General features: G+C 45.3%; 1 protein-coding gene across 1 annotated transcript in view; it reads right to left on the bottom strand.

The window, feature by feature from the left end:
- Window positions 1–27509, bottom strand: part of Pik3ap1 (phosphoinositide-3-kinase adaptor protein 1) — a 113303-nt gene that overhangs the window by 54936 nt on the left and 30858 nt on the right. The window contains exons 3-6 of the mRNA XM_059258168.1: window positions 5400–5536; window positions 1686–1830; window positions 627–769; window positions 380–512 (exon numbers count right to left, since the gene is read on the bottom strand). Coding sequence (XP_059114151.1) covers window positions 380–512; window positions 627–769; window positions 1686–1830; window positions 5400–5536 — 558 coding nt within the window. The remainder of the gene's footprint in view (window positions 1–379; window positions 513–626; window positions 770–1685; window positions 1831–5399; window positions 5537–27509) is intronic.

Below are 27509 nucleotides of genomic sequence, written 5' to 3'. Positions count from 1 at the left end.
CTTGCCGGTGATGGATGAAACCCATTGGGCTGGCCGCCAGTCATATAAAAGTGTGACACACACAATTATGTACAGTACATCATACTTGATGATGGTGGGTGATTATGTCACTGGCTTCTGTGTTCACCATATTTTCTATTAGGATTTTGGACGATATTGCTACTTATTTTAAAAATTGCTGTAAAAGAGCGTGCTGTGTCATGCCTGTAGCACCCTCATATATATTGCTAGATTTAATCCCCTGTCGTTTAGTTCACCTTGGTGCCGGAAGGGAAGAAGCCACAAATGCCCTTCCCACAGCACACAGCCTGGGTGTACAGCATCTATGTATATGTAGGTATAGCTACACCATCTACGACTAAAATGACTATTGACTTACTTGTCATCATATCTTCTTCTTCCAACTGGTTGATCCCAAAGAGGTGCAGTCCGCTTGCAGGGATGTTGTTCTTCAGGGACTCCGTAAGCAGTTTATCGAGAGTCTCCGTGTTGTAGGGCACAATTTTAAAGGCCTACATAAAATAGTGAAGATGGTCAGATTTCAAATCCAGCTAGCTCCTCCCAGTCAAGGTTGTAGAGAGAAGTCATGTGCCCAGAAAGCTCAGGTCTCTTTCCAGCAGCCTTACCTGACACATGAACTCCACAGGATTGGCGGCACTGGACAGTAAGTTCCCAATTTCCTCCATGTCAGTATAATAGCTGATGGTGGTTTCACATACCACCAAGTCCCCAGAATATACCTTCAGACAAACATTTCCCGATGAGAGGTCTAAACAGAACAAGAGATACTGGTAAACCTCCAGGAAGAACAAGGGTCCTGTGAAAAGTGGTCATGGGCAGACATGCTGTGTTTGAGTGGTAAAAAGCTCACTGGGGCCGGAAGGATGTGTCAGAGGTGAGCTGGAAGGGAAGGGAAGGTCAGAGGAGAGAAGCAGGCCAGCATGTGTGATCTTACATAAAATAAGCATCCTTATCAGGTTGTCAATTGCATTGTCAAAGGATTTTCATCTGTTTTGCATAATTATCAGTAGTGCGTGCGTGCGTGCGTACGTGTGGGTACAGATGCCCGTGTATGCCAGAGGCATAGGATCTTCCTGGAGACTGGGTTATTGGCAGTTGTGAAGGGTCCAATGTGACACTTGGAACTGAACTTGATTTCTCTGCAAGAGTAGGATATCTTAACCATTGAGCCAGCTCTCTAGCCTGTTTTATTGAATTCCTCAGGCCTTGATGAACAACAGCAACAAAAATGTTAGGGTTTAAGGTGCTTTGTACAAAGGCCAGCTATCACCAAGGGCTAGAGAATAACTCTTTACTCCTGCCACTGTGGCCCAGTGGACTCAGTTGACTTGTTCTGCGCCTGTCTGTACTACATGCTCTTCCTGGGGTAGAAGTCTGTACCACCGGAAGAGGTTCTGAGGGGGAAGAGAAAAATTAAAAATACACCAACCACAAAGATTCGATTCACCAAAGAGGAAATGCAACAAGTCATGAATGTGGAAAATTATTAAACCTCACTGGTAATCCAGGACACGCAATTAAAATGACACACTTCTTTGTACAAAATTGATTTAGCAATACTGATGGGCAACGCCAAGGGTTGGAGATGGTTTGGCAAGTAAGCTTGAGAACAGCAGTGCTTCAGAAGGCAGCTGAGCAGCGCACTCTCCGGTCAGCACACTCACCTGGAGCCTTCACCGAAACCGTATACTCGTTCTCCAGTGTACCTTCTACCCTGATGGAGGGCGAGTCCTCAGGAGAAAACTCTGCTTCTGTTGACACCTTCTCATCCAGCTTGCATCTCACAATGACATACACAGTGGTTTCTGCCTGGAGTGGGAGACAGGGTCTGGTGTCTCTCCCTCCTGTATCGCTTAGGGAGTTGGGTCAAGGGCATCCCAGATCCTTGAGACCCAGCTCACAGGGTCCTGGCCGGGGGGGGGGGGGGGGGGGGGGGAGTCTTGGCAGACCAGTGCTGGACAGAGAACCACAGGCTACCAACCCAGTGAAGCAACTTATGGAAAACAGACTAAACATTTATAAACTTTTACAGCAATTACTATTCATTACATTCATGAATTTTTTAAACCTAGGGCTTATAGATGTTTATTACATTTTATAACATTTTAAGATTGCTTTTTAAATTTAAACACCTATAAAAGCAATTTAAATGGAGTTACCATGCAATGGGGAAAACCATGCCTCAACTAGACCAAGTTATGTTACCAAGTAAAAGTCCCAGTACCAGAAATGGATTACATCTTTTAGAGTCATTGGCTGAAGTGATCCCATAGACTGCTCCCTAAAAACCATTACAGGCTATTGCCATTGCTATTGGTTACCCTCCACAACCTGACACTAGGACCCTATTGCTGAAGACACTTATGTCATCAAACATGGAGAGATCCAGCTGGTGCGCAACTAGAAGCTTCACCCCTACTAACAAGACCTGCACAGGTCCAAGCCAGACATCCCAAGTCAGAGAAGCCCAAGTGAGCACCAAGTCCAACCATGACCAAAAAGTTCTTACAACGATGCCTGCTGGGAAAGGGAAAACTAGTGTTCTCCAGCACAATGTGACCCAGCATATCAACCACACTCCAGGGTGGGCCTCCTGCTCAGTAGCTGGCAAATACAAAATTAATTTTGTGGTGATTTTTTATGTGCTTATTTGTTTGGTTTGGTTCAATAGGATTTTCTTTCTTTTTCTTTTTTGAGAAAGAGAAAAAACATGGAGTTCAGTGGAAAAATTTGGGAGGAGCTGGGGGAGGGGAAAGAATATTAACAAAATATATTGTATGAAAAGTTTCAAAAAAATTTAAGCAGAAAAGAAATTGTTTTTATAAGATCTATTGCATCAAATAATTGGATTTTTCTTTTTTGAGACAGTGTCTTACTATGTAGCCCTGGCTGTCCTGAACTTGCTATGTAGACCAGGCTAGCCTTGAATTTAGTGCTCTACCTGCCTCTGCCTCCCTAGTACTGGAATTAAAGGCATGTGTATTCATGCCTGGAAGACTTTTATTTATTTTTACGTCCTTCCCCAAATATGAGAGAATCTGCTCTAGACAAGCTTTGCTATTGCGTGTGGCCAAGTGACCAACAGCATTGCCACCCCTGGAGCAAGTTAGACGAACAAACTGTGAGGTACTTCCGGACACTGTATCAGGGTCTACACCTAGAACAGGTTTTTTTTCGGAAGCAGGTTCTCATGGAGCTCAGGCTAGCCTCATACTTGCTATGTAGCTGATGACCTTGAACACCTGATTCACCATACCCACCTCCCAATTACCAGGCTGATTGATAGGTATATGCCACAATTCCCAGTTTTTCACGTGGTGTTGAAATCAAAGCTAGGTTTTCACGCGTGTTAGGCAAGCACTCTGCTACCTGAGCCACATCCCCAGCCCCAGAGTCTTTATTTTAGCAAGACACCCAGATGACTGTAAGACCTCATACTGTTCCTGACAAAGCATCTCTCATCTCAAACTCCAAAATCCCAAATGCTCTGACCTGACACCACAAGCGGAAAGTTCCACACTTGATTAACATGGCCAAAGCCCAAATGCAAGGGCAGTAGCATGCTGTATCAAACTATTGCCAGGCTGTATATAACGCATATATGAAACAAAAATAAGTTTTGTTCTAATGCAGATAATCCAACATCTCTCTAATCCCCAAAATTCAAAATCTGAGACACTTCAGGTCTTAATATTTTGGGTAAGGGATATTCAACTTGTCCCTTGTTTTGCTAAACTTGGTAATGGTCATTTTAGATAAAAAGCAGTAGGGCTGGGTCCTCCCCAAAACCAGAAAGGCGAGGAGAGATTTCTGGTCAGAGCTAGTTCTCAATCATTCTTTCCAGGACTATTCTATAGTCGTCATGACAACCCTTTACAAAGGGCCGCAGAAGGGTGTGCCAGGCTTGGGCTTTGTAACAGTGGAGGGTGTGTGGCCCCGACTGCTGAAGGCTGCTATAACCAAACACAGATTCTGTGATTGTCAGCATTCCTGCTACACACCTGGTCCTGCATCCTGTCTCAGTAAAATGAGGAGCCCAAAAGAATATGCGTCAGTTCTGTTGGCAGTCAGGACCCACCCCCAGCCCAGGCACTCTGGGCCCACAGACCTAGAGTAGGCAATTAGGCTAATCCTGGATGAGAGGGCAGCCGAGGGGAAGCAGGAAGGAGAGCGAGTGGGATGAAGCACGCATGGGCCCCAAACATCCTTCTCACTGCCCCTGGCAGTCTGACCACACAATCATGGGAAGACACCGCACTGGGAGAGTGAGGCTGGAATGTCCACATAGGCCTAGCCGTGAAGGGGAAGAGTGCAACAGTCTGAGTCTACAGAACAGGGGGTGGCCAGGTGTGGTCCCAGCCCTGGGGAGAGTGAGACAAGAGGATCCCAAGTTTAAGGCCAACCTGGGCTGTATAGAATAAGATGGAGATCAGAGAGCAGTGGGGACCAGGCTAGAGGATGCATGTCCCGTGCAAAGATCTCAAGCCTGCCATCACAGTTTCTGACGCACAAGAATCTGAGAAACACCAATTTTTATGCCTAATTTTTAAAAACTCTCTGAAGTCCAAACCAAACATGTCTATGGGTCAAATCTAGTCTGGAAAACGTTAGCAACTCCTGTGTGGGGAGCCCTTGCACGGCATCTGTAGCCTGAGCTACAGAGAAGGTCAGACCCCAGACTTCCCATTGCCAAAGTTCTCATGCCCTGGAGTCCCGAGAAGCCACGGTGGCTAGCTCAGCAAACAGCATGTATCCATAAAGAAAGCATTTTGCTGCTCTAACCTATCCAAAGTGCCTCACATTTTAAATCAGGGAAGAAAAGAATGTTTAAAACTATCAAATATTATGGTAGGATTTAAACTATCATGATGTCTCACACAGAGCACACTTGTGAATATATGACCACCCTAAAATGCTAGCCACATATGACTTGGGTATTTAGCCAATCTTTTTAGCAAGCAATATTGGCCAGCAAGTGTCGGCCAGCAAACCAAAGCCCTCCCGGAGGCCAGGGTAGTGGCCAGTTAATGAAGAAGCAGGTTCCCAGAATGTGTCACTTCCTCTTGCCAGTGCTGGGCCAGCAGGAAGAGATGCAGGCCTCTCAGTCTGGAGTATCAATGTTCTTGTCTGCTGGTGTCCTCTCTGCCCTATGTTACACATTCATGGAACAGAATTCTCGCACCGATGACGCGCACACACACTCCCAGGTTCACTCCTCTGACTTAAAGGAGCTATTCCTATCCAAGGCCCTGGTGATGCGGGTCCCAAGGGATGCCTGTCGTTATAATAAGATGCATCACGAGACCCTCGCACCCTTTACTGCAACAAAGGCATCTAATTGGAAAGTCAGTGTTCTACCAGGCCCCCAGGATGCCTACCCCACAGCGAATGCGGTCCGGCTGCACCACCATCAGGTTCCCAGGCGATGTCTCTAGAGGCAGGCTCGTCTGCTTTGAGAGAGGAAGAGCTCTCTCGTCCTCAGGCTCTGTATCAGTTACTGAGTCACAGCCAGAATCTGTGGAATACAAGACATGACTGAATGGGAGCAGGAAAAGGGGAACTGGTAGGCATGCTTCACCCCTGAAAACCCCACACATCACCACGCAGGAAGCAGCTGTGAGTGTCACACAAATCCAAATTGAAGGGAGTGACTCGCTAAGTCACAAAAGAGGACCCAACGCGCAAAAGTCAATCATTTGTAGGCCATGGAGTAGAAAGACAGCAAGAGGGCAATGTCAGGGGCTGGGGCCAAAAAGTGTGAGGCAGGCAAGTCTAGGTTCTACCAACAGACTTCTGGAAGCCTCACCTCAGGACTTCCCACAGGACTGAAAGGTGGTAAGGAAAATGGAGTTAGGAAGGAATTGCCTACTTTACAAGAGAGCAAGAAACTCTGCAGAAAGTGACAGGAACTTGGGTCACATCTCCCCAATATCTCTCTTCTGTCAGCAGCAGTGAGAAGCAACTGTTTTCAACAAGCCTAAGGCCAGAACCCCTGGTTTCCAGATTAGTGCCATAGCCAGCAAGGCCAGGGATGGAGACTGGGATGGTGTTTTACTGCCAACTTCCCACTCCCTGGAAGCACCTGAGAAGTTAGCTTTGACTGGAGTCATCCAGACCAGCTTGGTCTGTGGACATGTCTGTGGAGGGCTGTCTTGACTGCTAATTGATGTAGGAAGACCCAGCCCGTTGTGGTGGCATCATCCGCTAAACAGAGAGTCCTGATTTATACAGGAGAGGAGAAAGCTGGATGAGAGAAGGCAGGAAGCATGAGTCCAGTTGTTTCTCTGTTCTTAACTGTGGATGTAATATGCTGTGATGTGGTGTGGTGTGGTGTGAGATGATGTGCTGTGATGTGGTATGGTGTGGTGTGGTGTGAGATGATGTGCTGTGATGTGGTGTGGTGTGATGTGATGTGATGTGGTGTGATATGATATGGTGTGGCATGGTGTGGTGTGGTGTGGTGTGATGTGGTATGGTGTGGTGTGGTGTGGTGTGGTGTGGTGTGATGTGATGTGATATGATGTGGTGTGGCATGGTGTGGTGTGGTGTGGTGTGATGTGATGTGATGTGGTATGGTATGGTATGGTGTGGTGTGGTGTGGTGTGATATGACATGCTGTGATGTGGTGTGGTGTGATATGATATGGTGTGGCATGGTGTAGTGTGGTGTGGTGTGATGTGGTGTGGTGTGGTATGGTGTGGTGTGGTGTGATGTGATGTGGTGTGGTATGGTATGGTGTGGTGTGGTGTGATATGACATGCTGTGATGTGGTGTGGTGTGATGTGATGTGGCATGGTGTGGTGTGAAGTGATGTGGTGTGATGTGCTGTGATATGGCGTGGCGTGACTTGATGTGACGTGACGTGACATGACTACTTGAGTTCCTACCTTGGCTTCCCCTTCAATGGCAGTCCGTAACCTGGAGTTGTAAACCAATCTCTCCTTCCCTAATCTGATTTTGGTCTGGGTGTTTAGTCACGGTACCAGAATGAAACTAGGCCATGGAGTCTGAGCAGGCGGGCGAGGTGTCCAGACGAGAAGAGCGTGGCAAAGACCGTGAGACAACGGTGAGAGCGTGTAAGACCTCTTCAGCAGGGTTCCTAGTCAGCATCTAGGGATTGGCACGCCTCTTTGTGATGTTATACTCAAGACTATGTGTGCCTATATACAGACGACAGATCCACACATGAAAAATGAGCCACATCCATGTTATCAGGAAAACGCAACTCAAAGCAGCAATGACATACCACAGCATGTCTGTTAGAACGGTCAAAATCTAAAACATAGATGGCACCAAGTGTCTTCAAGGAAATGCAACATCAGGCTCCCTCTACTAGTGGAAATGCAAACCCAGCACAGCTACTTCGGAAGGACTTTGGCCATTTCTCACCAGATTAAATATGCTTTACCACGCAATCCTACAATCATACTCTTTGCTATTTCCCCAAAGCATTTGAAAATTTATGTACACACAAAAACCAGCACACAGATGTTTACAGCAGCTTTCTCTACAGCTGCCAGAAGTTGGAAGACATCCTCTAGTAACTGGATAAACAAACAGTAGCGCAGCAAGCAGTCGTGGAATACAGCCCCGGATAGAAAGGAGCTCGTGGGAGAAACAAACCGGGCTAGTTTTTGTCAACTTGACAGAAGCCAAGGCCATCTGGGAGGAGGGAACCCCAACTGAGAAAATGCTTCCATCAAATGGGCAGTTAGCAAGTTGGTGGGGGCATTTTCTTGATTAATGATTGAAGTGGGGAGGCCCAACCCACTATGGGTGGGGTCATCTCAGGGCAACATGGTCCTTGGTAGCTAGCGTAGGAAAGTAAACGAAGCAAGCCATGGAGAGCAAGCCATGGAGAGCAAGCCCGTAAGCTTGTCTTTCATATCTCTGCTTCAGTGCTTGCCTCCAGGTTTCTGCTTCTTTGCAATGAACTGTAAGCTGAAATAAATTCTTCCTCTCCAGGTTGCTTTGGTCATGGTGTTTATTACAGGAGTAGAAAGGAAAGGAGGATGCTGGTTGAAAGAAGCCCAAGACTGTGTGGTTCCAACTATATGACATTCAGAAAAGGGCAAAACTATTGGAGAAAAGAAATCCATGGTTGCCAGGGCTTGGAAGGAGGGAGAAATAAACAGTCAGACTGCATCCATTTGTTTTTTTAGGGTAGTAAATGTACTTTGCATGATACTGTGAGGTGGAAATACATCATACATTTGTCCAAATCCCCTGACTAGACAATACCAAGAGTGCACTGTGGTGTACAGTCGGCTGATGACATTGATGTGTGAGTTCATCTATTGAAACCTTGTGGACCACCATGGTGTTGGGTGCTGAGAGTGTTGGATGCTGCATGTAAGGTATAGGAAATCTTCATACTTTCCATTTGATTTTTGCCGGAAACCTACAACTATTCTTAAAAGCAGCCTTCTAAAAATTAAAACAGCAAAAGAGAGAGAGAAAAAAATAAATTACCACAAAATAAAGGACATGGTTGGTAAAATGACTCAGCAGGTAGTCCTGGCAAAGTAACGTGGGAGGGATGGAGTACTATGAAACTCTTTCTAATTCACAAAACTCCCAGATGAAATCAAGATGCACTACAGATTGAAACTCAAAATAAAAATAAAATGAAGTTTAAAAATTAAAAGATGGAAATATGGGTTGATCTATTGTCATTGATTTGGGAAAAGATTTAACAACTGAAAAATGTCATCTCAGTAAGCAATAGTTTAACCTTTTAGTAAACAGAGAGAGATGGAAAGAAAACTAATAAAATGTGGTATATCCATAGAACGAAGTGATTCGGCAATGACAAGGAGCGAGGCATTGATACGTGCCGTGGCAGGGATAAATCCTGACCACAGTAGGCTGGTGAGAGAAGGTCAGACACGAAAGGCCACAAACGTCGCATGATTCCAAATACCTACGTCCAGGATGGACAAACCTACAAAGACAGAGGAAAGCAGGCTAGTTCTTGCTTCATCCTGAAGAGTTTGGGGTGACTGCAGGGAAGGTACTGAAGTGGTAGAATTTTTTTTCTGAGGTGATGCAAATATTCTAAGAAGTTATTGAGACAGCCGCACAAATCTGTGAATGAACCAAAGACTGTTGAACTGAACCCTCTAAACAGAGGATCATATGGCATGTAAATTATTTCTTTAGCACTGTTACCCTAAAACTCAACAGGAAAATCTTAAACTGCTTAAATTTCAAAGTAATCATAACAAGAGGGTGAGCTCCTATACGAAGAGGAAACATCCCACGCTCAATAAATGACAAGATAGAAATACAAACCACGTCCTCACTCAGAAAGCAGTGTCCCTCATTCTGACCAGCCAACGGGAAATGTAAAAGAACAACCTGTGTTGCTGTTACACTTTTCCAAACTGAAAGACTTAGTGTGTCACAGATTCCCTCACTCGGTGACAGGCCCATGTCTAGCAGAAGAGGAAACCATTGAAATGTGCACACACTCGGCCACATAATTCTACTCCCAGAAGCCTCTCTTTGGGAGGAAAATAAATGTCCAAAGCATAAAGATATTAAAACAAGATGTCTTTGCATCAGGAACAAAACAGAAAACAATCTGTCTGAACATTAGAAACATTCTTTTGGCTTGACATGGTGGTGTACATGAACTCGGGAAGCAGAGACATGAGCAGCTCTGTGAGTTCCAGGCCAATCTGGTCTATGTTTTGAACTCCAGGTCCACCAGAGCTATACAGGGAGACCCTGTTCTCAAAACAAAACCCACATTATTTTCAAAGAATTTCAAGAGGCATGTTAAGGACAAATATAAAATTACATATTTTACACTACAGAATTTCAATTTTACTAAACTCGTCTTCAAAGAATTTCTTCAGAAGAAAATCTATGTGGTTTTTTCCTTCCTTTCTTCCTTCCTTCCTTCCTTCCTTCCTTCCTTCCTTCCTTCCTTCTTCCTTCTTCCTTCCTTCCTTCCTTCTCTCCTTCCCTCCTTCCGTCCTTGCCTGTGTTTTTATATTTTCCATAGTGAGAAAGCCTCACTTTGATTCTGAGTTCGGGTGCTGCATCTCCTGGCTCATTATCCTGCCACTGAGGCCATTGGGACCTAATGAGACTGACCCCTAGGGCTAACCCTTGGCTCAGCTGGGCTATGTAAACACTTCCTTCCAACAGGTCCATCAATGCTGCTTTAGAGAACCACCAGCAACCAGCATAGTGGTTTCGGAAAGTTGGGCAGGATGCCCATTCACTGTACCATGCTGCTGCCACTGACTAGCAAGCCATAGAGGTCCCAGTCCCAGTAGACTACAGGAAGAGAAGCTGTGCATCAATGGGGCCACTTCAGCAGATTCAAAGCTTCCATCCAAGAAAAGCCAGCTCCAACACAAACACCACCTAAAACCATCCCATCCGGTACAATGATCCCAAGCTTCCCTTTTTTTCTTATTTTATTTATGTACATTGGTGTTCTGCCTGCACGCATGTCTGTGTGGGGGTGTCAGATCCCCTGGAACAGGAATTACAGTTATGAATCGCCATGTGGGTGCTGGGAAATGAACCCAGGTCCTCTGGGAGAGCAGCCAGTGCTCTTAACCACTGAGTCATCTCTCTACCCTCAAGCTTCCCTTCTTGACCAAGGATATCAGTCTTCCATCCCTACCGGTCTCTGGAGGCGATGCTGCCACTTCTGCCTGACCCAAATGTTAGGTTCTGGTGAAGGCACTGGGAACCCAGCCCCCACGACCAGGGTAGAGCTGTATTAAGACACCAACAGACTCTTTGCTGCTGAAAATGTAACAGCATTGGCTCAGCTTACAGGACGTCTACAGCACACTTGGAAACGGTAGAAGACTCTGCAGAGCCCATTTCCCCAAATCTCATCTGTAGGGGATGCATGTGACAACTACTTATACTCAGGAAACAATTGGCCTGATTTCTCCTACTCAACAAGAACAGCAAACAGCAGGTTTCCCCCTTTGCCTTACTGCCAGGTAGTTCATAGGCCAACTGACTTGGTCTTTAAGTACTTCCATCCTCTGTATTGGGAGGCTTTGTTGTTTTGTTTTGTTTTACTGGGATCTTTGTGGAGGCAGGGTCTGTCTGTCTGTAGTCCAAGATAGCTTCAAATTCACAATCCTCATGCCTCAGCCTCCTGAGTAATAGAATTACAGGCACGCAGGCCACGCATGGCTTACCTCTTAGACTCTCTTGTCCAGGTCCTTGGTCCCATCTCTTTCATTTTCGTGTTGTGTTGAATTTTGGAGGCTACCTCAAATCCTCTTTGGTGTCAGTCAGTGTGGGAACCACTATTTCTCTGACAAAAGTCCTCAGCTATATCCCTTGTGTGAATTTGAGTTTGAGCTGTTCATTCAGATGAAATCACCTTTGAGACAGCACAGGAGCACATTGGAGAGTGTGTTCGCCAGGCTATAACTAGGTCCTGCCACGAGATTTCGGTAGTGTTGGGGTGTGTAATTGCTCGGTGGCTAGATACTGCTATGCTGGGTGTTAAGGCAGACACAAGAGTTCTCTGCATATCGCTTTCAGTAGAGAAATGAGATAGGAGATCCAAGTCTTCTGGTGCCACAAGTCCCCCAAGAGCCTCAGCAAGAACTTGGTTTCTATGCCACATTCACAAGGGTCCTGCTCAACAAACCACATCATCTTGGACTAAACAAATCTAGTCGATTCAACTTTTATGTTTTTTTTTTAACTTATCTGTTTTGCTTTCAGAATTGATACAGATCGAGAAGCACAGTGTATCTACACAGGTCTAGACAGTGTCAACACAAGCAATCCTTCCACATGGGAAATTCACAACACTTCTTTCCTTCCTTTAAAAGGGAATCTATTTATTATAGACTTTGAGTAGGACTACAATTTTTCATCATAATTAGCATACCATGCTGTTAGACCCACAACTAAACCACACTGAGTAGCTCGCCCTATGCAAGAGGGCTGCTGACACATTCACTATTATTACTAATCCTGGTAACAATGAAAGTTACCTTTCACTGGGGGTCAAGGTGACTACTCACTAGTCTCCATGTCATCCTCCCCACAGTCCTGTGAGATGGGAATCAGTGCCATCTTCTCATTTTAAAGATAAGCATTCCGAGCCTGGAAGGGATTTGAAATAGCACAACTAAGGCAAAGCAAGCAGGGGCCGGTGGCTCTGTACTTCCTTCCTTGTGGGCAACAGAAGACAGTGTCACGTGCTCTTCCTGGGCTGGGCTGTGACTGCGCAGCTCATGAGACATGACTTGCACTTCCACTGTCTTGGAGGTCTGGTGCTATGTGGGCACGGCTGTTTGCAGTGCTGTGACCTCCTGCCAGGGCACAGAGCGCATTCCACAGGCAGGGGTTAAGTCAAGAGGCAGTCAACACCAGCTAGACCAACTAGTGTCCTCATGTGCATGTGGTCTCTGGCCCACAGCTGTGCTCTCTCCCTTTCTGCTCAGTTTTCCTACCACAGGACCGATGGCCTCTCTCACTGAACTCCTGCAGCTTCCCAGTCTGTACGCCATTGTGGAGGGCAAAGTGCCTGCTAATCTCAGAGGGTATTTCTCAGACTTCACAAGCTAAGATCTCGTGTGGTGGGATGCTACCCCTTGGGGAAGTATAAACAAATATTGTTCTCAAAACCAACTACAAATGCCACTGTTGTGCATTTATGCTATGCCAAGGGCATAATATAATATAGATTATATTGTAAAATATAATATAGATTATTTCATTTTACCATAGCTGGGAGATTGGTGTGATTCTGCCCATTTTACAGATAAACATAAGTAAGTTGTCCAAGTCACACAGTGAATGCTATATGGAAATGTAACCCTCAACTCCATACTCTATCCCTCTGCCCATCTTCCAGGGCTCATCACACTGCAAGCCTTGCACTCTGGTAGAGCAGGTGTGATTCTAAACACACAGACAATGCTCTAGACACCGACCTACATATTTTAAAAGCAGAGCTGGTGAGGTGGCTCAATAATACACTGATGACCTGAGTTTGATACCTGGGACCCATGTGATAAAAGGAGAGTCCCACAAATTGTCTCTGGCCTCTTCAGGCACTGAAGACACACAATGTACAGACATACATTTAGGTAAAAATAAACTAATATAAATAAATAAATAAAATCTAAAGAAAGGAAAAAGGAGAAGGTCATTTCACCGTGGTAAGAGGACCCTATAATACAGCTCTGACATGCTTACCTCCCTCTGTACCACGAAGGGGACCAGTCCATAAGCACATCACCTTCCCTAAGCATCCAAATGAGGAATTTAATACTGATGTTTGGTTTTATTGTCTTATTATTTTACATTTAACATCTCTCTACATAAAAAAACACTTTTTTTCATTTACAGTAGCAAAGTTTACTTTAAAATAAACTTAGTTGGATTATAAACATGAAAAGAAAACACTAAGTTCAATGAACACATTTGGGGGCAAGTACAGTTGGGACAATTCATACCATCTTGTGACTATAATTAATGTTACTGAATTTTATGCTCCAAATTGGTTTAAATGACAAGTACTATGATACATATATATTTCACCAAAACAATACACTCAAGTCCACTGAACTGCACACTTTAAAGAGTTCACTGGATGTTCTGTGTATTGTATCTCAATAAAATTGTTTTTTTTTAAACAAAACAAACAAACAAACAAAAAACAATAGGACTATGGCACAAAAATAAGCCAAAATCCCATTATTGATTCACAGATTACTGAGGGGTCAAAGGAAGACGTGTTATGATAATTCTTTCATTTTGTTAAAATCTATTTATTTAGAATTTTGTTATGCTTTGTGACTCAAATTCAAATGCCTCCTGCTTCAGCCTCCCAAACGCTGGGATTATAGACATCAGCACCACACCTGGCTATTTCTGAAAAGTTGAAATGAGGTAAAGTGAAGGTGTAAGGGCAAGAGAAGGCCTATAGCATGAGCACACGAAATCATTCTAAGTTTTGGATGATGAGAAAAAAGAAAGTTACCAGAGAAGGAAGCCAAATAATGACCTTCAGCAGAATTAGAGTTTTCTGTCAACCTAGTCAAAACAGGAACGAAACAGAAAGGGGTCAGAGGCCAAGCTGAACATGTGAGTCTGTGAGCTGGAAAGGGGTCGGGGCCATGCTGAACATATGAGTCTGTGAGCTGGAAAGGGGGTCGGGGCCAGGCTGAACATGTGAGTCTGTGAGCTGGAAAGGGGTCGGGGCTATGCTGAACATACACATCTGTGAGCTGGAAAGGGGTCGGGGCCAGGCTGAACATGTGTGTCTGTGAGCTGGAAAGGGGTCGGGGCCAGGCTGAACATATGTGTCTGTGAGCTGGAAAGGGCAGGGGAGGCTCATCAGTCTGTGTCTAAGGCTTTGAACGTGGCTGACAAAATGCATGAGGAAGCCAAAGATTTCTTGCAAGAATGTAGCCAAATGAGTAACCAAGCAATTTGGCAGGGTGGGTGGGGGGTGGGAGATGGGGGGTGGGATGAGGTAGTGGGAGTGGGGGGTGTTGTTCATGAACAAAAGAATGTCTTTCCTCTGCATTTATATGCAAGGTCCAGGATGTCACCTCATGAGGATAGCCACGGAGCAGGAGCTTACAGAGGTTTTTCCACTCAAGGTAAAACATGTCAGCTGTTTGTTATTCATACTCATCTGTCCTACCTATGTGACAATGACTAAATCATGAAACAGCTATTTCTCCAAGTCCTGAATAAAATCTTCCAAAATCCAAGTTTGCTACGAAGTTTCCTAAGTACATAACAGCCGTCCACTGAACATGTATGGCATGTTTCGGCACTGATCTGGGTCCCATGGGAGAATGCCAAGGATGAGGCCTCCATTGTCTTAGACCTTAAAGAGCTAAGTTGAGTGGGAAGATGAGGATCTGTGTGGAAAATGGTAAGAACTATGTGATATTGTATTATCAAGCACTGATCTGCACAGTGAAATTGTAAATATAACTGACTTGGGTAAGTTCATGTCCCAAACTGCTCAGAGACGCGTAGACATATGATGAATACGACCAAAGTTTAAAGAAGCTTAAATAAAATGAAAAAAGCATCAGCTAACAGAGACGTGCTTGATTAGTGTAAGTCAAAGAGCTCCAGGAGGCTGAGCTGATCCTTCTGAGAAAAAAAAATAGAGTATTTCCCAATGAAGTTAATAAAGTATTTCCTAACTCTTATTTCACCAATGAATTCTCACTGTTTATCAATGATTATCCAAAGCCTATGCCACGTCCACCAAGAAATGTAAGGGCAAGAAAATGTGTGTCCTCGATAGCGCTGGACTGCTGTATGTGAGGACAGGAAGGACTGTGGAGACAGACATGAGATGTGACAGCCAAGTGATGTGCTGCCATGGGAAGCAGTGTGGGTCACCTTCCACGGTGGAGGCTGTGTGGGAGAGGAAAACTGAGTTCCCAGAAAGCCATGCACCAGGGTTTGGTCTCTGAACAGAAGACTTACTGTCAAGAGGTGTTCAAAATGCAACTTTATTTTGCTAGAAAAGTTAAAGATTTTCTTTTGATTTTTTTAAAATTTGTTTGGTTTTATTGTTTTGATTTTCTAAAACAGGGCCTCATTATGTAGATTTGGCTGGCCTGGAACTCAAAGAGACCCTCTTGCCTCTGCCTCTTGAGTGCTGTCTTTGTTTAGTTTCTAAATAAGTCCGGACACTCTTGTAGTCTGGTCAGAACTGAGAAGGGGAGTGGCTGACCACCCCATCACACCCTTCAAACTTGGCCTTCAAATGCATGAAACAGCACAAAGTGGTGGCCAACAGTGTTGCCAAGCCAACATCCCACCCTATCTGCTTCCAGGAACAAATAAAACGCTATAATTAACTGATGTCTGAAAAACTACACCACAAGCGTGGTCTGCTACATGCTTAGAAAATGATTCTTAATTGGGCTATAAACATTTCTCCTGTTTGCACACCTTCATCTTGTTTCTATTTGCTAGGAGCTTAGAAATGTAGCATCTTGGCCATTGTGCCCTTGGAAAGCACAAAGGAAGACAAAGGTCGAGCCTGGCTCTGACCCCAGTTTCTCAATGTATAAACTCCAACGATGTTGTTCACTCCAGCTAGCTGAGGCAGGAGGAGAGCGGCTGGCGGTGGTGGGACTTCAGTGCAGAGTTTCAGTCTACTCCCCACAGCTTCCTGGAAGCCTTGAGATGCCTTTTCGTTTTTGTCATCACCCACAGAGCTCTCTTAGCCCTTGCTCACCCACCTTGGTTAATGAGTATTGAATTTCCCATCCAACTAACCCCTCTCACTTATAGAACACCCCAAAAGAGTAACCGTGTGCACAGCTGGCTAAGTGACCAGCTACTTCCAGCTGTCTCCAGTCACCACACTGTCGGTGGAGGGGGCCGGTGGGCTGCCAGGTTCTTACCATGAAATATGGTTCTGGGATTAAAGCCGGGAAAGGGAGGAAGTGAGGACTGTCGTTAGTGTTAGAGTAAGTTAACTACAGTGGTATCATCACCATGATACAGTGGTATCATCAGTGGTATGTATTCATCATCTTCATATCCCCCCTCATCCCCATGATGCCAAAAAGTCCAGGGTAGAATCCTATGGATACATTCTCAACTCCAGCTTTAAATATATTCACGGTAGCCGCTCTACCTTCCTGGAAACAGGAGAAGGAAGGAGGAAGAAGAAGAAGAGGGGGAGAAGATGAAGGGAAGGAGGGAGGGAGGGAGGGAGGGAGGGAGGGAGGAAAAGAGGAAAGGAGGAAGGAAGGGATCCATTCTTACTCCAGTCTTTAGGGCCACAGCATTACTGACTCTCAGAACCTGGCTGACTCACTTGTCATATCCATCCTGCTTTGCCATCTGGGTGTTCTGTGCCAGCTGCAGATTCCTCAAACTGTCTGGCTGCACAACACATCTGGATTTGCAGTACTAGACAAGGAAGGTCTGGGTAGAATCCTCTGTACACTGACCCAAGTCTTTCAGCTCACATAGGCAAGTAACCGTTTTTGTTGTTGGTTTTGTTTTTGTTTTTTCCTACACTTACCAGGTAGTCCATTTGGTCCTCTTCAAGATACTTAAGCTTCAGAATCAAGGGGTCGGACAAGAGGAGAGGGGACCTCAGGCCTCTGTGGCCTTTACACACATGTGCCCCACATAATCAGTCTACATAAACTGTGCAAATGATTAGCTTTGGATTTTTTTTTTTTTGGCTTTGTTTTTTCAAGTGAAGAATGACAGCTCTTCTCTTCTCCACCCAGCCCTACCTGCTCTTCAGCTTGAACAAAAATAGCACAGCCAAGGCTACCATGGCAACCAGAGCGTGTGCTCACCCTGTCCACTGAGGATAGATCTGCCTACTGCTCTCCCGGCCCTCAGCCCGTTGGAGTTGAGGCCAGGGTCCTCCAATCTCCCAACTTCAGCCCTCAGGAAGCATTCCTGAGTAGTAGGGTCAAGTTACTCCCTCCTCATCCAAGAGCTGAGGGTTATCCAGAATTCTCTCCCTGCCCAGTGCCTATGAACTTTTATATTGGTTCTTTTCAGTGTTCTCGGGCACCTGTGACAGAAGTGACCATTTCTATTTAGCAGATGGACCAAGGGAGGCAGGGGAACGAGGGCTGCCTGGCCCTGAGTCACAAGCTGCTGGTGTTAACAGTAGGATGGCACTCAGAAGCCAGGGCTCCAGGCCTCAGGCCCAGCTGACAGAAAAGCAGGAGTCACAGATGCTCAGAAAACGTGACCCCAACAGGTGGAGGGGGGCTGATGCTGAGCCACAGACCAACATGTCCTGGTGTGAGCCTGGGCAGGGGGGAAGGGGGAGAAATCTGCTTCCTCTTCCTAAACAAACAGGTTCATAAGTGCCTGTTTCTGTCCCAGACTTGGTGTCTCTCAAGTTGCTTTCTTCAGCCACAGACAAACTAGAGAGCCAAGGCAAGCTGCCTCTGCCCTTAAAGTCCTTGCCCAGGTCCGTAAGAGGAAGCATCCCAGTGACCAGCCCTGGGAGGCAGCCCCTCCACGGAGGCAAGGGCTGGAGGCCCTCAGGCCCCTGTTTCACTGTTCAGGAAACCCCAGTATTGCTAACAAAGCCCGAGACACCACAGGCGCCCCCAGCTCCCAGCCCCCACCCTAGAGGCTTCCTCTTTCTTCATCTGTTTCCGACACTTATAAATGTGCTTCCTCTCTCTATGTAAATTTGGTTCAAAAGGCACAACGAAGGCTTGTAATGAGGCCATTAATAACTGGTCTCTTAACAGGCTCTTCTTGGCTTCCTAGTGCAAGAATCAATTCTAATCTAAACAAACAGTGATGTCGGGATTTACTGGTGTAAGGACAGACAAATGGGCTTTGTGTGGAGCAGGCTGTGTGGTTTATTTTCACGTAGCCAAGCGAAGACCAAAGGCAAGCCTTGATAATAAAATCAAGCTTGGATACTTGAGATTAAAATCCTGTTCCTTTTGCACCTACACAACCCAGTGGAGAAACTTCCGGAAAGGCTCAGGCGACATTTGCTTTTCTGCTCTGCCGACCCCTAGCATTCCCACAGCTGAAGTCAGAGAACTGGTTGGCCAGTTTCACTTTCCATTTCTAGAGAGGGCCTATCTGTCGGTCCTCCTTGTCAGAAACACTGTTTTGGCTTTGCAACATGGTCAAGGTGAGGCGAAATGTGGTGTTCCTTGGGAAGGGGATTAAAGAAACCCAGACTGAGACGACGCTTCAGATTCTACTGTAATGGCTGCTGAGATACTTGGCTGGCAAAGGTGCTTGCCTCTAGCCCGACCACCTGAGTTCAACCCCTGAGACCCACAGAGTAGTAGAGAAATGACTTCTGGAAGTTGCATTGACACATGCACATGGTGGCACATGCCCTTCCCAATATCACACACACACACACACACACACACACACACACACACCACCACCACCACCACCAACAACAACAACAACAATAAATAAATAAATAAATAAATAAATAAATAAATAAATAAAAATTTCCAAAATTTTAAGACAAAAGCTGTAACTCCTTTAACCCAAGTTCTCTTAGCTATCCCTCAAATAAAACCTATGCTACTGAGACCAAGGTTCAAAAGACTTACTATTTCCCCCGAGCACACATGGTTACCGAGGGACTCTGGAAAGGACATCCACCTAAGCCACGGAAGCCTGGCCTCAAGTTCTACCTGTCATTTACTAGCTGAATTTTCCTAGTTTTAGCTTTTTTCTCTTCAAAAGGCTATTTATGCCTGCCTGGCCCATCTCAAGACTTCTATGGATGAAGTGATAAACATCCAGGAGCCCTGTGAAACCTGAAAAGTGCTTGACAAAGTTAAAGCAATTAGTGTTGTTTATCTGGTGTCCAAATTGCTCTTCTTTGAGAATAGGTTCCCCGGCATTCATTCATCTTTGTATCCCCAGAGCCGAGAATATAGTGAGAAATCAATAAATGCTTCTTGCATGAATGGATGAATCGATGGATGAGATAGGATGAACCATCTAAATTACTAGCAGGGAAAACACCACCTGCACCTCAGGGAGGGTGACTCCAGGGCCATGGGGCCCCAAGGCTTTCAAGATAGAACATGGAGAGAAACAGGAAACTACTCGATCCCCTAATTTATGTCAGAAGGTTGAACCAAGATGCCCTGAAAATTTGGCATGGGTACTGTAGAGTAGTTCAGATCTTCTGAGAAGCAAAGGCCGCCTTGAACAGAAAAGGGGAGAAGGAGGCAGAGAGAGCCTAGAGTCTGAGTCCAAACGAAGGGGATGGGAAAGAAAGGTTGCTGTGGTGTGCTAGACCACTGTGCTGAGGAAAGCTCTGCAGTCTTGTCAGGACAGCTCAGACCAGCACTGGCCATTGGAGACGCCTGTGTTTTCTGGGAAGGGGCATGCTGTAGCGTGTACCCCTGCCATGGTCAGTTGCTGGATAAAAGAAGCTAGCCTTTGGTCAAGTGCCACGATGGATGTGGAATGAGGCTCTGGGTCCTCGGACAATTCTAATCTGGGCAGCTGGAGGCCTGCAAGACATATTCTCAAAGCCATCACTTTGTGGCAGTACTTTAGAGCATGGCGTTTAGTTACCAGCTGGTCACCTTGAGTAAGTTATTTAATTTCTCAGAGACTTAATTCTGAAATGGAGAATGCAATTGCTAATTCTCAGGATTGTTATTGTTGAGCACTGTTCACTGCCAGGTGCTCAACTAAAGGCAGCTGCCATCTATCTATACATCTATCTATCATCTATCTATCCATATCATCATTATTATAATCATTATGAGCGAAGAGTTTCTACTAACAATTAAGATCTGAGGCCAGCCCTACTCTTACATCCCAGTGTTAGAATCTTGTGAGGAAACGGCCGAGGAATGGATCATAGCCCAAAAACTCCTTGGCTTGGCAGCATTACAGTTCAAAGAACCAAACCAGTTTGTCTAGTAAGGAAAGGTCAAGGGGACTTTCCCAGTTGGGCTACTTCCTGGAGGGGCCGCCAGGACGATTTGGACTACCAGAATCGACCTGTAGCCACAGTGCCCTCTCCCTCCTTCTTGCTCCAGTAAGCCTTAGAGCCTCACTCTGCCTTCACCAGTGTGAGACGGCTGTCTGTCTTTACAAGGAAGTGAAATCAGGAATCCTCTCACTAGAACGGGATCGTCCCTGGGCCATGTGAGACAAGGCTCTCCTCTGCTGCTAATATCAAGTGCTCCTGCTAGGGAACTCCTGGTTACTTGGGTGCCCGTGGCCCTGACTGCTTCAGGTTCCTAGTTTGGGTTTTTTGGTTGTTTGTTGTTTGTTTTGGTGAGGGGGTTGAAGCAACATCTTACTGTGTAACCCTGGGTACTTGGAACTTGCTATATAGACCGGACTGGTCTCAAACTCACAGCAGTCTTCCTGCCTCTCCTTCCCAAATGCTGGAATTAAAAGAGTGAACAAGCATGCCTGGCTTGTTTTGGAGGGGAGGGGGATTGTTTTAAACGTGGTCAACTTTCACTGCCTGGCTACTGCTGACTATCGATCCCTGTGTCTATTAGAGTCACACAGTGTCCCCTCGGTAGACTGGAAGCAGTCACAGGTGCCAAGGCCCCACCTGAGCATCTCAGGCCTTTCCAGCCTTGCCAATGCTCACACCAGAACAACCAGAGGGAGGAAAAATGTCTGAGTGATTTTATAAAAAAGGGCATATTCTGAGTTGGTGGCAGCAATGACCACGACCTAACAAAGAAAAGACCCTGAAGTGAACATGTATACTCTTCCACCACTGCCTCAGAAGCCTTCTCATTGATCCAGCCTCTCTCCAAAGGGTCACCAAAACACACACAGTGACTTCCTGGGTTTTGACCTTTAAAGGAATGACTTTCAGTTTTCCTGACAGATAAGCCCCAAACTAACCTGAAAAGAACATTGATTTTGTTTAATAGCTAACGACAAAGTTGGTCAGACTCTTCCAAAATAACTTTCCATTTCAGGGACTTTTCCAGCACTCAGTCTGCCTTGTTTCCGCCTCGGGCTAGGCAGCTCACTGCACAGTACCAAGAATGGTTGATGGAAGCCTCCCACCAGTCAAACTGGGCCTTCCCACCAGAGGAAAGCAAGGTCACTCTCTAAAGTTGAATGGAAACCCCTGAGGGCTGCCCACCTGTCCTATGGCCTCCAGGAGAAGTACCAAGCTTATCTCTAGGTACAAGTGCTTCCTCTGCATTGGTCCTTTGAATGAGAGCCAGAAAGGGGCTAGGGCGAACATGCCCAGTGTTCAGGAGGCAGAGTGACAGTCACCAGGGAGAAACACTGGGTAAGCCACCTTCTGCCCCCCTTACACACAACCTTTATGAGGTTAGCAATTAGCCTGGTCATATCACCACAGTCTCCTGTTTGCATTATTCACTCTCACCAATGGAAAAAGCAATTGTGGTTGGTTTCTTTGCAAATCCAAATACTTTAAAGAAATGATATCCTGGCTGGGTGGTGGTGGTGATGGTGCATGTCTTTAATTCCAGCTCTTGGGAGGCAGAGGCATGTGGATCTCTGTGAGTTTGAGGCCAGCCTAGTCTACATAGCAAGTTTCAGGACAGCCAGAGCTACATAATACAGAGAGCCTGATTCAAAAAAAAAAAAAAAAAAAAGGAAACAAAACAAAACAACAAAGAAAAAGATTGTGTGTTGAGGGGGCGGGGCTGGAGAGATGGCTCAGTTGTTAAGAGCACTGACTGTTTTTCCAGAGGATCCAGGTTCAATTCCCAGCACTCACATGGTAGCTCACAACTGTCTGTAACTCCAGGATTCAACACCCTCACACAGATATACATACAGGCAAAACACCAATAAAATTAGAACAATGAAAAAAAAGACCAGGTGGACAGTGAAATTTGCTTGCTCTGTCCAGCTCCACATTCTGTGAGTCCATTGGCCTTGCTAACCACATTCTCACTAAGCATGAACGTGAGGTCTTTGCCCTTCTTCTGCAAACACTTCTTCCCGAAAGTCCAGTAAGGTCATGTGTGGTCCAAAATGCAACGTGAGAGAAGACATGTTCTGGTTTCTGGTCACAATCATGAGGACAGAGTTCAACTGTCACTTTATAAATGAAATTTGGGACCCACCAGAGGTGCTCAGCACTGAATGAGGATGAGGAAGCATCCACCCTAACAGTTGTCTCCTCAGAGAGAGGGAGGGTACCTGCAGAGGTCCTACCACATGGTGAACTACAGTGGGGATGTGCAGTACCCACAGCATACCATCATCACACTAGAATCTCACATTTGAAAATAAAAAGGGACTTTCATATGAGCTATGGGAGAGTCTACGGGTCAAGGTAGACTAAGCAGAAACTTGTCTCTGTGGGTCCTTGACACCTTTATCCTCTGTCTGCCTGTCCCCTCAGCCTCTGTGCTCTTTTCCTATGATATCAGTCCTCCACACATGGTCTCCTGTCAACCTAGCAGTCACAGTGCGCTTTATTTCCTACGTGGCTAGAGCTCAGCATCTTCCAGCAGTGAGGGCACAAGACACAGAGCCCCGAATGGGGAAGAGGAGAGCGGGCCCACACAAAGCTGGCTGGACTCCCCCACCTCCACACTCTGCCAATAAAAGCTTTATCTCAGTTATTTCCCTAAATAATAATAATGCAAATGCTTGGGAAATGTTCCATTTCGTCCTCTTTCACACCTTAGTAAGAATTATTTTTGAGTCTTAGATCATCAAAGAACCTTTCCAATCGTTCAGAATCAAATTACACTCAATAAAGGATTTAAAAAAATCAGAGTCATCCTCTATTTGAATATTATAGCAAGAAGTCTACTCAGCTGACAAGTTTCAGGTGACCTGTAATCAACACCCTTATCTACAGTTCATCCCTGTGGAATCTGTGAAGATGGTTCTGCCGCCAGTAAGAGAAATCCCAAGGCAAATATCGTAAACTTTGAAGACATACACTCCTCAGAAGAAAGTCCAGCAATCAGGAGGCCTGGGGCCTGTCAGGACTCAGCACCATAGCCAAGGCTTTATAGTTCATCATCTTCAGCATGGGCCTCATCCTCAGGCTCACAGAGAGGCAGCTGTGGCAGCTGAGGACGCAAGAAGGTCCAGAGCAAACCATCCCCATGATCACAGACTAAGTCTTTCCCTTACTCTGCTTCAGCTCATGCGTCACACACACCGTGACAGTCACAGGGGAATCCCACGAAGCCATCAATCAACTCCATACTCAGAGTATGTATCGGCCAGAGTGGAAGGTTGTCAGTGATACCTCCAATAGGCTCCAACATCCCCGCCCCCTCAGAGAGAGAACACTGCCACAGCCTTTTCCATAAAGCAGTCCTTCCTCCCTGATTGTCCCTCTCTGGACATGCTCTGGCCAATCAGTTTCCTCCTAAAATGATGACACCTAGAATGGAACCCCATTCTTGGTAGAATATAGTAAGATTACAATATTACAGGATTTGAAAAACATTTTTATTACATCATGTTTTTACTTCTTTGTAAATAAGTAGTTAACCTCACAGTCCACTTTCATAGGTGAGTGCCGGGTGGAATTTCAATCAGGCCTCACTAGTTTAACAGGTTTCATGAACCTGGGAGCAGAGCTTAGGATTAAGCGAACTAGATCAGGATGGTTTGAGTGATGCTTCTGTCCCTGGGTACACCCACACCTCTGAGCCATCTTTACAGTCATCCGAGTTTTTTCAGGCCGCTGTAATAAACACCACAGGTTTGAGTGGCATAAATGACAGTAATATAGTCTCTTGTGACTCTAAAGCTCCAAGTCCAAAACGAAGGTGTCCATGGAGTCAGATGCCACCGGGTCTCTGTCCTTAGTTTGTAGGTGACAGCTTCCTTCTGTGCCCTCTGATGGTCTTTCTCCATGTGTGCTTCTGTCTGTCCTAACTCCCCCTTCTTGAAAGGACACCAGTCACAAGGAATAAGGACTCATCCTTGCAACTTCATTTCACCCCACTTACTCTTCACACACTGGAGTTCTGGGGTTCTGCCTCCAGAGTGTGCGGAGAGGGAGTGGGGTCACAGAACAGCCCATAACAATGTGATATCTGACTTTCAGATTTGTCTTAGAGTAAAGAAAACATTGATACAAGGTCTAAAGCCAGAGCCACCTGCATCCCTCTACGAGACTCCCCTTCAGAGGTGACCATCCAGCCAATTCCTTGCCCGGGGTGTGCTGAGATCAGCATATATTGGCACTTAGTAGAGTGTTGATGAGAAACAACATTCTGGAAACTAAGTGAACCTTAAAAGGGCTATATTAGGGTGTTCCTATATTTCTACAGTCCAAGTGTATGATTCTAGACTCTAGGTGGTCAAGTCCAGGACTCCTGTGCAGATGAGTCATAATGGAGAACAATAAATGAAAACATAAATATAACTTGAGGGGAGGCAGACCGATTGCTTTCAGGTTTTACTTAGGACACAATAGCAGCAACTGTTTGTGAGACACTAAAGTCACCCCAAGTCCCCAAATCACGGATGGACCATAAGAATCTTCACTGCCTAGTTCTGTGATTAACCTGATAGACAGTGATGACTTGTTGGCATTTTGCCCAGGAACTTGAAGACCTAAGTTTCTAGTGGTGTGGTCCATGGAAGCAATTGGTACAGTATACTTTCTCACTGTCTAGAACACACACACACACACACACACACACACACACACACACACACACACACACATACACACTATGCACGCGTTTATATGCAGGTGCAGTGTAGAGCAGCTTCGTGTAAACATATAAGAACTGAGGAGGCCGCACTAAAGAGAATGACATGAACTCCTGTTCAGAATTTGAGAGGAGATTTTTGCTCCTTAACTTTTATCTTTGATTGCACTGAGTGGTAAGAGACAGAAACCTGTTCTCTGAGTGGATTTAGAGCCCTGACCACTGGGCTGCGGTAGCTTGGCGTCATGGAGCCTCTCACTGGAGTTTTCTTATTCCTAGTAAGAGCAAGGATTCTGAGGCTGAAGGCTCTGTTAGGACCACCCCACCCATCTCCTCCATCTGATGCTCAGGCTCCTGTCTCATGTACCAAATCCATTTCCTTGACTCCTGAGAGTCAGAGTCAAGGAAACCTGGCACATGACAGCTCATCTTTGCAAGAGCCACCTTCTTCCCAAACCTCTCTAATTTCCCCAACGAAGCAATTGTCCAGGAAGGACAGAAGACCATCTTTTTTGTTAGTTTGTTTTGTTACTGCCGCACATAATGAGCTGGTCTGTGCTGAATAGGTGAGGAGGGGCCTCAATGGCCCTTTTGTTCTTTTTTAAAAGTTTTCTCCATTAATAGGTGTTTTTTTTTTTAGCCATTTCACCAACTGACATCAAGCCTTGCCTCTGGTCTCTAATCAGAACCTGAGCACTGGTTTTACATACATAAACTGAAATTTGCATTCAATCATCACCATAGCAACCATCACACAGAATTAGATATAACTTTCCCCCTCTAATATAATCTACTTCTAAAAAAAAAATCTGCATTCATTTCAATGACAAATCCAAGCTATTCAAAAGATAACAAAAATCTATTTTGGAAAAAAAACCACACACTTAAATAGATGGTAATGAGGTTTGAAAGCCATATTTGGTTTCTCAGCCCTCTGCATTAGTCATTTATTGGAGAAAGCACAATGTGAAAGTTTGGAAGATTTGGCCTCACAGTAGAAATTGCTGAAATCAAATAAGGCCAGAGTCACAAGTGTGACAGCTGTCCTCCCAGAGGTACCCCAAGACAGGACTCCAAGGCAGGGCAGAAAATTCTGTTAGTTTCACAAAGCTGTGTTTATTGCGTTCAAACAAAAGGTTCAGTTTGACTAGTCAGTGTGTAAAAGGGAAATGCCTTGAAATTTCTAGGATTCACCTACTCACAGAAGAGGGCTATCCAATTGCTAATTTGGTAGAAGGCTTGATGGGAATATGCAAGACCATCCAAGAAATCCAACTCTCTCATCAGTGAGTAGAAGAAAGACATAGATATTCACAGATACCAGGAATATATGCTTTAAGTAGAAAAAGATCAACAAAGATACCTTTCAGAAATACTACCATGACCAATACAAACATACTTCTACCAATACTAACACCTCTAGCAAGTGAATGACCACCCACCCATCTCACCACCTACCTCCCTATTGTTGTCCTGAAAATTAAGACAATGAAGTTCAGCCATTTTTCCTAAGCAAAGTAACTTCATCTTACTTATAAACTAGCATATAATGTGCTCTAACAACCCAGCTATTCGTTTCGGTACTTACAGAGCACTGGAGGACATTAGCCCTACATCTAATGCAAAGAAGAGATTTCAGTCAAGACTTCTTCTAACTCATCATATGACAAGTGTTTTGCATTAAAATGTCACCGAAATTTTAGCACTTTTTCTCTGAATAGATATTCAAGGTTTTCTCTCTACATAGGAGGTAATGCCAGTCGCAACGCCATGTCGTTTGTTTTAATGACCTCAGCCTGGACACCAGAACAAACCTAGAAGCTAGTAATTAACACCTTCATTCATCAGATATAGTAGACCTCTGCAGAAGACATTTGAGATTCCTGAAAGTGCCCTAGCTTGGTCTCACTGAAACTTTGTCACTTTGGAGAAAATGACTGAAATCCACCCTCAAACGTCTGACAGTCAGAGACTGTGAAACCCAAGACAGCAGTTATTAGAGTCCCACTCACTCTCTTCATACAAGAGCTGACTAGTTAGACAATGTGAGCAAGAGGGGCCTTGTTTCTAGATATCTGCCAAAACATCTGATATGCCTAGAAGCGAGAAGTCTTATTTATTACATAATGTAGTGTGTGCAGGCAATGGATGCTCTTTCCTCTTAGATGTCCATAGTAGTGGATCCCTTGCACCCAGTCTGAGGCCAGAGCCAAGGCTAAGTACCAGCTCAGTGAGAAAAGATACCTTGATTCATTAATGATATCTGACCTGGGACAAGCAGGCTGCACCACACAGTGTGTCCACCATACAAGATAGTCTAGACCATGATTGGGGCTGGGGGAACCTGTGTGCCAA

This window comes from Peromyscus eremicus, chromosome 1, assembly GCF_949786415.1.
Source record: "Peromyscus eremicus chromosome 1, PerEre_H2_v1, whole genome shotgun sequence".
NCBI classification, from domain to species: domain Eukaryota; kingdom Metazoa; phylum Chordata; class Mammalia; order Rodentia; family Cricetidae; genus Peromyscus; species Peromyscus eremicus.
This window is presented reverse-complemented; position numbering and strand designations above follow the sequence as displayed.